The sequence below is a fragment of the Nicotiana tomentosiformis genome, chromosome 3 (assembly GCF_000390325.3).
Source record: "Nicotiana tomentosiformis chromosome 3, ASM39032v3, whole genome shotgun sequence".
In the NCBI taxonomy this organism is placed as follows: Eukaryota; Viridiplantae; Streptophyta; class Magnoliopsida; order Solanales; family Solanaceae; genus Nicotiana; species Nicotiana tomentosiformis.
In genome coordinates, this window is record NC_090814.1 from 72,601,145 (window position 1) to 72,614,487 (window position 13,343).

The following is a 13,343-nucleotide window of genomic DNA, read 5'->3' on the forward strand; positions in this document are numbered from 1 at the left end:
TGTTACTTATTGAGTACATGGGGTCGGTTGTACTCATACTGCACTTCTGCACCTTGCGTGCAGATATTGGATGTTGATGTCATTGTGATCGACGGGAGCTGAATTTGAAGACGTACTTGTGTTCCGGTCATAGTTTCCTCTTGTTCATGGTAGCCTTAGATTTATAAAGAAAATATGTTTATGTACATTTCAAACAGATGATGTATTTATTTCATACTTGCTTTGTAAATTCTAATCTTAGAAGCTCATGATTTGTACTACCAGTCCTTGGTAATATTTTTGTATAAAAGCGGTGTATTATCATTTCTTATCTTAATAAATCTCATTAAGTTGGACACTGGTTAATTGGCTTACCTACCGGGTTGTGTTAGGTGCTATCACGACTAGATGGATTTTGGGTCGTGACAATCAAACTTCCGCAAGGTCCGTGGCAACTCAACTACTAAGTCCATAGTATGCGTTCCCATTTCCACTCTGGTATAGTCATACGCTAAAGTAGGCCACCTGGATTATGGTGCTCATACTCAACTTTCTGGCAATTTAGGCACCTAGCTACATACTCAACTATGTCTTTCTTCATCTGCTGCCACCAATAATGCTGCCTCAGGTCGTGATACATCTTCGTAGCACTTGGATGAATAGAATACCGAGAACTGTGTGCTTCTTCTAGGATATTTCCCCTCAGCCCATCCACATTAGGAACACATAGACAACCCTGGAGTAGCATAACGTCATCATCACCAATAGCAACCTCTTTGGCACCACCCCGTAGTACCGTCTCTCGAAGAACCAACAAGTGTGGATCATCACACTGGCGAGCCTTGATCTGCTCAAATAGTGAAGACTGGGCAACGACACACGCAAGAACTCGGCTGGGCTCTGGAATTTCTAGCCTCACGAGTCTGCTAGCCAAGGACTGAATGTCCGAAGCTAATGGCCTTTCCTCTACTGAAATAAATGTCAAGCTACCCATACTTTCCGCCTTTCTACTCAAGGCATCTGTAACTACATTCGCTTTGCCCGAATGATAAAGGATAGTAATATCATAATCTTTCAGTAACTCAAGCCATTTGCACTGCCTCAAATTTAGGTCCCTCTGCTTGAATAAATGCTGCAAATTTCGATGATCAGTGTAAACCTCACAAGACACCCCATAAAGATAATGCCTCCAATTCTTAAGAGCATGAACAATCGCAGCTAACTCCAAATCATGTACCGGGTAATTCTTCTCGTGGGGCTTCAACTGACGTGAGGAATATGCAATAACTCGCCCCTCCTGCATTAATACACAACCCATGCCAATGCATGAAACGTCGCAATACACTGTATATATCCCTGAACTGGAAGGCAACACTAATACCGGTGCTGAAGTTAATGTTGTCTTGAGCTTCTGAAAGCTCACCTCACAATCATTCGACCATCAGAATGGAGCACCCTTCTGGGTCAATTTGGTCAAAGGTTCCGCAATAGATGAAAAGTCCTCCACGAACCGACGATAATAACCTGCTAACCCCAGAAAACTCCTTATCTCGGTCGTCGAGGTGGGACGATGCTAATTCTGAATTGCCTTGATCTTTTTGGGATCAACTTTAATACCCACGCCTGACACAATATGTCCCAAGTATGCTACAGAGTTTAGCCAAAACTCATACTTTGAGAACTTAGCATATATCTTTTGTTCTCGTAACGCCGAAAGCACCACTCTCAAATGTTGATCATGGTCCTCCATACTACGTGAGTAGATCAAAATGTCATCAATAAAGACAATGACAAATGAATCAATATATGGCCTGAACACCCAGTTCATCAGATCCATAAACGCCATTGGGGCATTAGTCAAACCGAAGAACATTACCAGAAACACATAATGGACATATCTAGTCCGGAAAACAGTCTTCGGAACATCAGAATCCCGAATCTTCAACTGATGGTAACCCGACCTCAAGTCGATTTTTGAGAACACTCTAGCACCCTGCAATTGGTCAAATAAATCATCAATACGTGGCAACGGGGTACTTGTTCTTAATGGTAACTTTGTTTAATTGGCGGTAATCAATACATATTTGCATAGTCCCATCTTTCTTCTTCACAAATAGTATCGGTGCACCCCAAGGCAACACACTCGGCATGGCGAACCCCTTGGCCAACAACTCCTCAAGATGTTTCTTCAACTCCTTCAACTCTTTTGGAGCCATACGGTACGGTAGAATAGATATAGGCTGGGTACTTAGAGTCAAATCAATACAGAAATCAATATCACAATCCGGTGGTATGCCTGGAAAATCAGAAGGAAACACATCAGAGAACTCTCGGACTACGGGCACTGAATCAATTGTCGGAGTCTCTGCAGTAGTGTCCCTAACATAAGCCAAATAAACTAGACAAACCTTCTCGGCCATGTGTTGAGCCTTCAGAAAGAAAATAACCCGACTAGATGCACCGGTAAACGAACCCTTCCACTCCAATCTAGGCAACTCCGGCATCGCTAAAGTAATAGTCTTAGCATGGCAATCTAGGATGGCATGATATAGGGATAGACAGTCCATGCCTAGGATGATCACAAAGTCGATCATATCAAGATGTAAAAGATCCGCTCTAGTCTCGTGACCACATAAAGTAACAATGCAGGACCGGTAGATTCGGTCCACAATAACAGAATCGCCCACAGGAGTGGACACATAAATAGGATTATCCAAGGATTCACGAGAAACACCCAGGAAATGAGCAAACAGAGATGAAACATAGGAATAAGTAGACCCTTGGTCAAATAATACTGAGGCCTCTCTACCGCAGACAGAAATATTACATGTGATCACGACATATGAGGCCATTGCATCTGGTCTGGCCGGGAAAGCATAGAACCTGGCTGGAGCGCCACCTGGCTAGAGCGCCACCTGGCTGGAGCAGCACCTGGCTGAGCTCCACCCATGGGTAGTGCACCCTGGGTCTGATATACCACAGTTGCATGCCCATGAGCCTACGCAGTAGGGGATTGTGCTCCTCCTCCTGCCTGAGATATGGCTGGGTCTGCCGAAAATAAACCGGCCTGAGTCATAGTATCCATGAACCGCAGCATACGGCCCATGACCTCCTGAAATCCTGGTGCGGACATGAAATCCACCGGGGTTGGCTCTACTGCGGGCACCTCGTCCTGCTCTTTGATGATAGGATCCTCTACTGGATCCACTAGTGGCATAACTGAAACAACTCTGGGACGTCCTCGTCTCCTACCATGGGTTGTAGCCCTCCCTTGGCCTCTGCCTCTAACAACAGGGGGAGTAGCTCTTCCCTGGTCTGGAACCTCTGTAGAGCGCGTTCTCACCATCTGTGAGAGAGCAAGGGGAAGATACTTAGTATTACATCAATTGCATGATAGAAGATAAAGAAAGGTAGCTTCCTAACACCCTATAGCCTCTCGAAGATAAGTACAGACGTCTCCGTACCGATCCACGAGTCTCTATTAGGACATGCTCATAACTTGTAAGACCTACGTGAACATAGTTCTCTAATACTATATTGTCACGACCCAATTTCACTGATAGGTTGTGATGGCGCCCAACATCACCACTAGGCAAGCCAACTAATGAATTAAACATATATTTTCTCTTTTAATAAATTTTCGAGTAATAAAGAATTCCTTAATTTCAATATTTAAGGAAAACATAAAGTCTAAATAAAACCAAAATAATAATTTTTCACCCACAATTCTACTAAAGTACGTGCCAAGATCTGGTGTCACAAGTGTATAAGTATCTAGTAGATTATACAAAACTCAATTACTGTCTGAACATGAAATAGACATAATACAAATACAAAGGAGAAGCTCTAGGAGTTATAACGGCTCATAAAGCAGCTCACCACTAATTCTTAGGATATCTGGGATGCGCGCCGGTAGGACCACCGGATGCACTTGTCTCAGATCCTGCACAAAAAGTGCAGCAAGTATAGCATGAGTACGTAAATAATGTGTACCCAGTAAGTATCATGTCTAATCTCGAAGAAGTAGTGATGAGAGGTCGACTTCGACACATCCTATGGGTCAATAGTATCAAGATAGGAATATTTAAATAAAAACAATTTATGAGAATAATAACAAATTTCCTTAACAAGCAGGAATAAATAATTTTTTCACAATTTAATAATTTCCAATAAGTCATTTATCTTCACAAGCTGCAATAATAATGTCAAGACACCGTGTAATTGTTGTTATCAAGCATGATTTATGCCAAGATTGTACGGCCCGATTCAGAATAGTATGTACATTACCGAGGGTCGAGCGGCACGAATCATAGATGCATCTATCTACTGCCGAGGCATTCGGCCTGCTCCACAAGAAGAGAAGGATATTTTATAAGCATTCGACTTAAATATTACTAAGGTTTTATACAAAAATAAAACAAAATTTATTAACGATATTCCACAATTTCTCCAACAAATACTAATATACTTTAGGCATTTTTAAATTAACAAGTATGATGCAAAATTTTCAAATAATTCATGAATTGGGTCCTAAAACTACCAGGACAATAGCATAATAGTAGCTACGCATGGACTCTCGTCACTTCGTATGTAACCCCCCTCAATTAGAAATAAATATTTATTTAAATCACCTATGGGATAAATTCCCTCTTGCAAGGTTAGACAAGAGACTTACCTCGTCTCAAAGCTCACTGTGAGCACCTAATATTTTACCATGCTTATATTTTTCCCACTCATCTCACCAATACCTCACTTCTCACTCCACTTTCCTACTCATTCCCCACTCTTTGTCCCCCACACTTTAACCCCACTCCATTTTCCTGTGTCCCACATGCTTGTTCCCCATGCTTGTCCCCGACTCACAACCCCTCACATGTCCCTCCTAGAAAAGAAGACGGATGCCCCTCATTTTGGGCCGACCCTAGCAGCCCTCTGCTTTCTTTCTACACAGAAGACGTCACCTTCTTCACAGCAGAGAAGAACAAAAATCCTATCCAAAAATCAAGTTGCCGGACCTCTCTTTCTTCTCTCATCTCACTCAATTTCTGACCTTCATACACCCTTCACCCACACAGTGTGATTGACGGCTAAAACCTTGGTTTTGCTGCTGATTTTGCTGTTGGGATTTGAGTGTTTTCCTATTCAGCTAGGTTAGTACCAAGTTCTCTATGTTATATTTTTATCGAATGAGCAACTGTTGTTATTCTTGATTGTTTTATGAGTATTTTATTCCTGCTCTCTTAATGGGTTAGTTTAAATATGTTTTTTCACTTTAATCTGGGCAGAAACAGTGAAGTAGATCACTCGTATGGGTCAATTTGATATCTATGGTCATTCAAGAATGTGGCATTAGTTGTTAAACCTTTTCTTTAGTCTTGAACAAGGTTGAAGTTTTGTTTAAATCATGCAGACTTGGCAGTAGTTCAAACCGATGTTTTACTATAGTGTTGTGTGTGAAATATGTGGATTTGTATTAATTTTGGAATGCAAGAGAGCTGTTATTTCTGACTATATGACTGTGATTTGCAAATCTAACTACTAGTTGGTCAGATCACTGAACTCTAAGGCTAAGTGGTGGATTTGATCAGAGTCATTGGTGGATGGAAGTTAAGCTTAAGATCGATCATATCTTGTTTAAGTTTGGCCATTATTGTGAACAACTCATGCATATATTCAAAAAAAAGAATTTATGCACATTACCATTATTGAGAGCCGTTATTGAAATGGCCAGAATTGTTAATGTTAGAGTTCAGTCAGCTTTTTTTTTGAAGTTGAATGCCAATTTTAAAACTAACAATGATGATTTTCTTTTGCTTTGTCATTGATCCCCTACTGTTGCTCGCTATTAAGCAACAACAACCTTGTGAATTCATAGAAGTGGCTATTTGGTGAAGATTTTGCAATTTTCTTTGCTTCTTATTTTATCATGTATTGGATAGTCTGTAAAATTGAGTGGATAGGATAAGCATTGCATTCACATTCTTTTAGAATTTGAACATTTATTTATGAGCCCACAAGGCCAGATATGAGATTAAACTTAATAGAATGCTAACGTTAAAACATGGTAATCAATAAATCACAGTTTATCCAAAATTAATTCAAGCCAAGTTGTAGTCAATAAAGAGACCGTGCTAGAACTGCGGGACTCGGGGAATGCCTTACACCTTCTCCCCAGTCAACAGAATTCCTTATCCGGACTTTGTTTTCGCAAACCAATAATAAAAGAGTGAAACCTTCCTAAAAGATGACTTGGAACACCAAAAATCAATTCCAAGTGACTCTGTAAATAAAATAATCCCTACACAAATTTGTCATTTTAATTAGAGAAACTCTTTAACTCACAATCCATAAAACTTATATCTTTTGGGGGTAAAAAGGGGTGTGACAACTCTGGCGACTCTGCTGGGGTCAACCAGAATTCGAGCTTGCACATGTTGACTTTTTATTTGGGCTTTATTAATTTTGTATATATTGCGATTTATTTGTGCCTAATGTGCTACATGTTCTCTTTTTACTGCTTTGATATTGTTGAATTGTACATATAAATTGTCTTCTCTCGCATCTCTCTGAGTCTTCTTGAATTTAAATTGGGCGTTTGCTTGACATATCCCGCTTTCTTTGAAATAGCCGAGGTATTTTTCACCCGGTGAAGGATTTTAGTCACTCATATTTTAGGCGGGGAGCACCACCAGCTAAGTCGGAAAGCAATGCTACCGTTACGCTGATCCTCCTCGGCTCGAGTTGTCCGCTCGAGTAAACCAGTCTAGATACCTACTCCACCAAGATTTAAACCTAGAAGAACAAACCTCATGTCGGATCCCTAGTAGGTTCGCTTTATTTGGATCACATGCATTTGACTTAGCGAAACTCGGCACAGGGGCCGGGTCCGTATAAGACAGGTACCCTCTTTGAGACCATCATGTTCACTTATGTGCTAATTGTTACATCATTTGAAAGTCTTGCTTGCATTATTGACCGGTTTTAAAAATTAGTTGGGCTGAATAAAATAATAATAATAATAATAATAATAATAATAATAATAATAATAATAAAATTAAATTAAATTAAAAATTAAAAAAAAAATTTAAAAAAAAATCATTCTCCTAGTTTAGTACAAATAATCATTTTTTTAATTGTAGTAGTGTGACATGAGGTGTAAAGATTAATTTTCAATAAAAATCAAAAGAGAAATACTTGGTTTCACCGAACTACGTGGGTCTGATTCTCACCGAATGTGAGATACGTAGGCAAACCTCATCGGTTCCCGCCCTAATTTTCAAAAACCCAAAAAAATATTTTTCTTTAATTCCTTTTTTTAGATGTCTTTCTTTGAGACGTCAAATCCAAAAATCCAAAAATATTTTTGTCCTTTAAAAAAAGATTTTCTTTCGAAAATTCTAAAAAAAAAAAATATATATATATATATATATATATATATATATCTTAGATCTTTTGTTTCAAACAAAAAAACACCGAAAAACAATTCCAAAATATTTTCTTGTTAGGAGCTTTTATGAGATTATTTGTATATGAGTTAAAAAAGAGTTAGTTTATTTACTTTATTTTTTATTTTACCGAACTACGCGGGTCTGATTCTCACCGGATGTGAGATACATAGGCAAACCTCATGGTTTCCGGCCACAATTTTTAAAAATCCAAAAAATATTTTTCTTTAATTCCTTATTTAGAAGTCTTTCCTTAGAAAATCCCAAATAAAAAAAATTTAAAACCAAAAATATTTTCTTTCTTTTTATAAGTCTTTCATTTGAAAAGAAAATCAAATCAAAATCCAAAAAAAAGTATTTCCTTTCTTTTGAAATTTACAAAATAAAAAAATTAAAAATATTTTCTTTCTTCTTTAGAAGTCTCTTTCACCAATTCCAAAAAAATATAAAAATAATATCGAAAAAAAAATTAAAAATATTTTCTTTGCTATGAGATTTTGTCGGATTAATTGTATATGAAAAAAAAAAGAGTTAGTTTATCTATTTTATTTCTGATCCCCCGAACTACGCAAGATCTGATTCATGCGGCATCATGATACGTAGGCAATCCCCATCGGATTCGATCATTGCATCAAATAAACTAAGTGAAAGAAAAAAAAAAGAGTGGCAAAAATAACAAAGAAAACAAAAAGTGAAAAGAAAAAAGAAGAAAAAAAAAAAGCAAGAGTAAAAAATTCAAAAAGAGAACTCTGTGTCCAGTTTCACAAATAAAACAGCGGAAAATTTCCGTGAATATGCTGTCAAATGGCACGAACATGCCGCCATGGTAAAGACTCAAATGGACGAAGCAGAAATGGTTACGGTCTTCCAATAGGCCCAAGAGGCGGACTATTTCCAGAACACGATGTCCAATATGGGTAATCCGTTTACCGATGCTATCAAAATTGGGGAGATGATCGAAAATGGTTTAAAACAACGGGTTGAATCTTGAGTTATGATGCCTTTAAGGCCACATCACAGGTCGTTGCACCGCCTCCCTATGCGGTGATGAACGTGCAACCTTACACACGGCCACTGCATTATACACAAAATCGAGATCCACTTTCCAGAAATGCCCGTTCTTACCAAGTTCCATAAAATCCCCCAACCAAATGATCCCCAATACAATCCTTGCCCAAGAGAGCCTTTCAAAAAGAATCAGTTTACCCCTATTGGTGAATCATACTCGAGCTTGTTCCAAAAGTTAGTCAGGCTAGGTCAGTTGTAGGCAGCGATCCCAAACCGGCCAAGCCCCGAGTCCCCCTCGAACCAGGCTAATGCTAGATGTGAATACCACTCTAGAGTAGTAGGACATGATACAGAAGACTGTTGGACTTCTAAGAAAGCGGTGGAAGACCTCATCGAGGTCAAGACAATAGTGCTTAGGGATGAAGAGGCCCCTAATATGATGAATAATCGTCTCCCTACTCACACCAATGGGCCAATAGTCAGAATGATCGGTGAAGATGAGGAATTTGATCCGGCACTGAGGGCCATTGCAGCCATTGTCGAGACAGAAGGAAAGCCAAAAACAGTCGCCAAGCCTGAAAGTCCCCCATCAGACGGGAGTCTCGGTAGCCAATCTTGCTATCATTTCTACGTCCAGATTATTTCAGGGTGTAATCCGGATGTTTTACTTTGTTGTCTTACTTTCCGATGTAAACCCTTCTATCTTTAAAAATTTTAAATAAAAAAATCAATTAAATGAAATTAATATTTCATTGTCCAGGAATGTTTTTTTTCTTAATCTTGTCACCTTTCTTATTCTCTTTCCAGTTCTGTTAATGCAGATTTTAATAACATGACATGCTTGCGGACTTCATGCCCCAGATTATAAAATGTTGTCAGACCCCGAAATAGAAGCAGAATGTGTTGAAGATAAGGCTTGTGAGAAAATAAACAAAGAATAGGAACATTAGGCCTAAGTCAAGTCCAAATGAAATCAGAAGAAGTTGAAATTCCTTCTCTTCGGATCATTGTTGAAACCGAGATTGAGGATAAAGATTGGGCAAAGAACCGTTTTGGAACAATTGACTATGTTTGATAAAAATCGGATGGCCGCAGTTTGCCACGAGTAGTTGTACCAACAAAGAATGGCCCGTGCCTACAACAAGAAAGTGCAGCCCAGAAAGTTCGAAGTGGGGCAACTCGTCCTAAGACGTATCCTCCCACCTCATGAAGAAGCTAAAGGAAAATTGACTCCAAATTGGAAAGGTCCATACATTATAACGAGAGTGCTGCCAAAAGAGAGCGCTGTACCTGGGAAGCATCGAAGGAAATGTCCCCGAAACAACTGTCAACATGGATGCAGTCAAAAGTTATTATGTTCGACCCTCTATGTAGCATTAATGTTCTCTGATTGGGATGTCGAAGGCTTTCATTCTCGCTACCCAAACACCTTTAACCCTTTTGTCAACTCTTTCAGTCGGTTACCTTTCTATGATTACCCTCTTTGGAACCTGACAGAGTTATTAAAAAAAAGATGAAAAAGAAAAAAAACAAGTTCATATTCAATTGAACTACGTTTGACTTGATTCCGAAAGGATACGTAGGCAACCTCTCTCTGGGATTTAGTCACACCAAAATAAAAATCCAAATTCCCCCAAAAGTGAAACTGGGGCAGAAGTTACAATGGTTTGGCGATGTTTTCGCCTGAAAAGTTTCAAAGTTATAATTCAATCCAAATTCTTTTTACCCAAATCCTTTCAATCCCTTCCGATCAATCGGTGAGAATGTTCAAGGATCGTAGAATACAGCTACTTGGATCCAATGCAACCAAAATGAGAGAAATAAAATGAGAGAGTCTTATTGGTGAAAACCCCCACGGGCGCCGTAAGGCGATGGTAAGCAGAGAAATTGAAAATGAGAGAGTCTTGTTAGTGAAAACTTAAAAATAGCACTATAAGGCGATGGTGAGAAGATAAATGAGAGAGGTCAGCTGGTGAAAAATCGCAAAGGGTGCCACTGATCGAAAAGAGGATCCTCACAGTCATCGGCATCGACAGAGTCCTGACAAGGTTTCTCGATTTTGAGTCATAAATTGTGATGAATTTCTGAGAGTTGGACAGTTTATAGAGATCAGGCATCCAGTCCAAAATACATGTCATGTTCATTGAAGTCTGAAGGTGCTCCAGATAAGTCCTTCTTTCCTTTCCCCGAAAGGGACACTTCTTGTATAAATTCATTCTCTTTTCTACTGTTTGTTTTTCTTTGAATCCCTTTCGGTCTAACTCTGTTCCGAAATTAAGATAAAGAAAGGATGGTAAGAATAATTTACTAGGCTCTCGTTTGATACAAGCTAATATGCAAAAAAGTCACCTAGCTTCGGCAGGGGCATCAAGTCGACCCTGACTGGCCATGGCGGCCGCTGCTTCGAAATCAAAAACTCTTGTAAGAAGGAAATCAAATTGAAAGTGCCTACAAGGCCAAAATGAAGTTGAAAAGGTTAAGTCCCAAGTGGCTAACCATTTTGGCAAAGTTTGAAAAGCCAAAGACTCTCCGGAGTCAGAAATACAAGTGGTATTCAGGAAACATCTAGTGGCAGGTTAAAATCATCATCAAAAGAAGATTGGCACAAAGCCAAGCTGCCAAAGACATCAAGGCCACACACAAACCACCATTTTTAAAACTCACAATTTTTCTTTATTTGCAGCAGGAACAAAGCAGTGTAGAATGGCGATTCCTAAAGGACGAATGTCACTAAAGCTGGAACAAAGCAGTGCAGAATGGCGATTCCTAAAGGACGAATGTCACCAAAGGTAAGTTTCCTTAAAATCTCCAATTTTCCTTTATTTTTAGCATGCATCACTACTGTTCGTACCTCTCATTTTTTCGTAGCTTAACCCAGGTAGAACCTTTTTGCCTAGGGGGATCCAACTCATAGTTCCGAGTAGAAGTACTCTTCGCTCAGGTAGTTTTACATAGATTAACCTAGGTAGAACCTTTTCGCCTAGGGGGATCCAGCTCATAGTTTTCGGGTAGAAGTACTCTTCGCTTGGGATGTATATACATAGCTTAACTCAGGTAGAATCATTTCGCCTAGGGGGATCCAGCTCATATTTCCGGGTAGAAGTACTCTTCGCTCAGGTTTTTATACATAGCTTAACCCAGGTAGAACATTTTCGCCTAGGGGGATCCAGCTCATAGTTTTCGGGTAGAAGTACTCTTTGCTTAGGTTGCTTTACATAGCTTAACCCAAGTAGAACCTTTTTCACCTAGGGGATCCATTTCATAGCTTCGGGTAGAAGTACTCTTCGCTCGAGGTGTTTTACATACCTTAACCCAGGTAGAACCTTTTTGCCTAGGGGGATCCAGCTCATGGTTTCCGGGTAGAAGTACTTTTCGCTCAGGATGTTTTACGTAGCTTAACCCAGGTAGAACCATTTCACCTAGGGGGATCCAGCTCATAGTTTCTGGGTAGAAGTACTCTTCTCCCAGGCTTGTTTTTCGTAGTCTAACCCAGGTAGAACCTTTTTCGCCTAGGGGGATCTAGCTCATATTTCTGGGTAGAAGTAGTTTTCGCCCAGGCTTATTTTTCGTAGCTTAACCCAGGTAGAACCTTTTCACCTAGGGGGCTCCAGCTCATAGTTTCCGGGTAGAAGTACTCTTCGCTCAGGTTGTTTTACGTAGCTTAACGCATTTAGAACTTTTTCGCCTAGGAGGATCCAGCTCATCTTTCCGGGTAGAAGTACTCTTCACTCAGGTTGTTTTATGTAGCTTAACCTAGGTAGAACCTTTTCGCCTAGGGGGATCCAGCACATAGTTTTCGGGTAGAAGTACTCTTCGCTTAGGTTGTTTTACGTTAGCTTAGCCCAGGTAGAACCTTTTCGCCTAGGGGGATCCAGCTCATATTTCCTAGTAGAAGTACTCTTCGCCCAGGTTATTTTTTGTAGCTTAACCCAGGTAGAACCTTTTCGCCTATGGGGATTCAGCTCATAGTTTCTGGGTAGAAGTACTCTTCGCTCAAGTTGTTTTACGTTAGCTTAACCCAGGTAGAACTTTTTCACCTAGGGGTATCCAACTCATATTTCCAGGTAAAAGTACTCTTCTCCTAGGTTGTTTTTACGTAGCTTAACCCATGTAGAACCTTTTCATGTAGGGGGATCCAGCTCATATTTCCGAGTAGAAGTATTCTTCGCCCAGGTTTTCTTTTCGTAGTTTAACCCAGGTAGAACCTTTTCGCCCAGGGGATTCAGCATTTTTTAGTAATACAGAGCGTCAACCGCTGGTTACATTTTGTCACGACCCAAAATCCAACTAATCATGATGGCACCTAACCCAACCCGCTAGGTAAGCAAACTTTCAATTATCCAATTTCAATAACAATTATTAAAGTAATTTAAGTGAATAAACATCTTAATCTTATACATCCCCCAAAAACTGGTAGTACAAATCATGAGCTTCTAAGAATAGAGTATACAAAGCGGAAATGAAATAAATACATAGTCTGTTTGAATAATACATAAACAGAGCTTTTATAAATCTAAGGCTACCCTGAACAAAAGGCAGCTACAACAGGAACACAGGTACATCTTCAATTCCCGCAACCATCGAGCACAGCAACAACAACAGCCAACATATGCACGCAATGTGCAGAAGTGCAGTATCAGTACAACCGACCACATATACTAAGTAAGTAACAAACCTAGTTGTAGGTTGAAATTGGTAACGAGCTTCCACCAAGGTCGGGTCCATAACCAATAGTCCACAACAATCCATAATAACTTAAAGCAAATAATACCAGAAGTAACTCAGAGATAAAATGCTCAGCCAAATCATGATCTCAAAAATAATAGTTCTTCCTTTCAAATACATCAGTAAAAATCCAAATCGTTTGCCGAAGTTTCCAATAATATAAATAGTTTGAAAATAATAAATTTC

At 39.5% G+C, this 13,343-nt stretch overlaps 1 protein-coding gene across 1 annotated transcript; it reads right to left on the reverse strand.

Annotated features, from left to right (window-relative positions):
- Positions 1-490: 490 nt before the first annotated feature.
- Positions 491-2,831, reverse strand: LOC138907995 (uncharacterized). Its single transcript, XM_070198624.1, has 3 exons — positions 2,137-2,831; positions 1,568-1,790; positions 491-1,096 (listed from the first exon to the last, which is right to left on the reverse strand). The coding sequence occupies exons 1-3, from the start codon at positions 2,829-2,831 to the stop codon at positions 491-493; spliced, it is 1,524 nt and encodes a 507-aa protein (XP_070054725.1).
- Positions 2,832-13,343: the final 10,512 nt, after the last annotated feature.

Coding starts and splice junctions, on each gene's coding strand:
- LOC138907995 (XM_070198624.1), bottom strand. CDS start 2,831: ATGGCCTCATATGTCGTGATCACATGTAATATTTCTGTCTGCGGTAGA. Junction 1,791..2,136: donor GAGGAGTTGTTGGCCAAGGG/GTTCGCCATGCC, acceptor CTGGGTGTTCAG/GCCATATATTGATTCATTTG. Junction 1,097..1,567: donor TTGATCCCAAAAAGATCAAG/GCAATTCAGAAT, acceptor TTATTCAAGCAG/AGGGACCTAAATTTGAGGCA.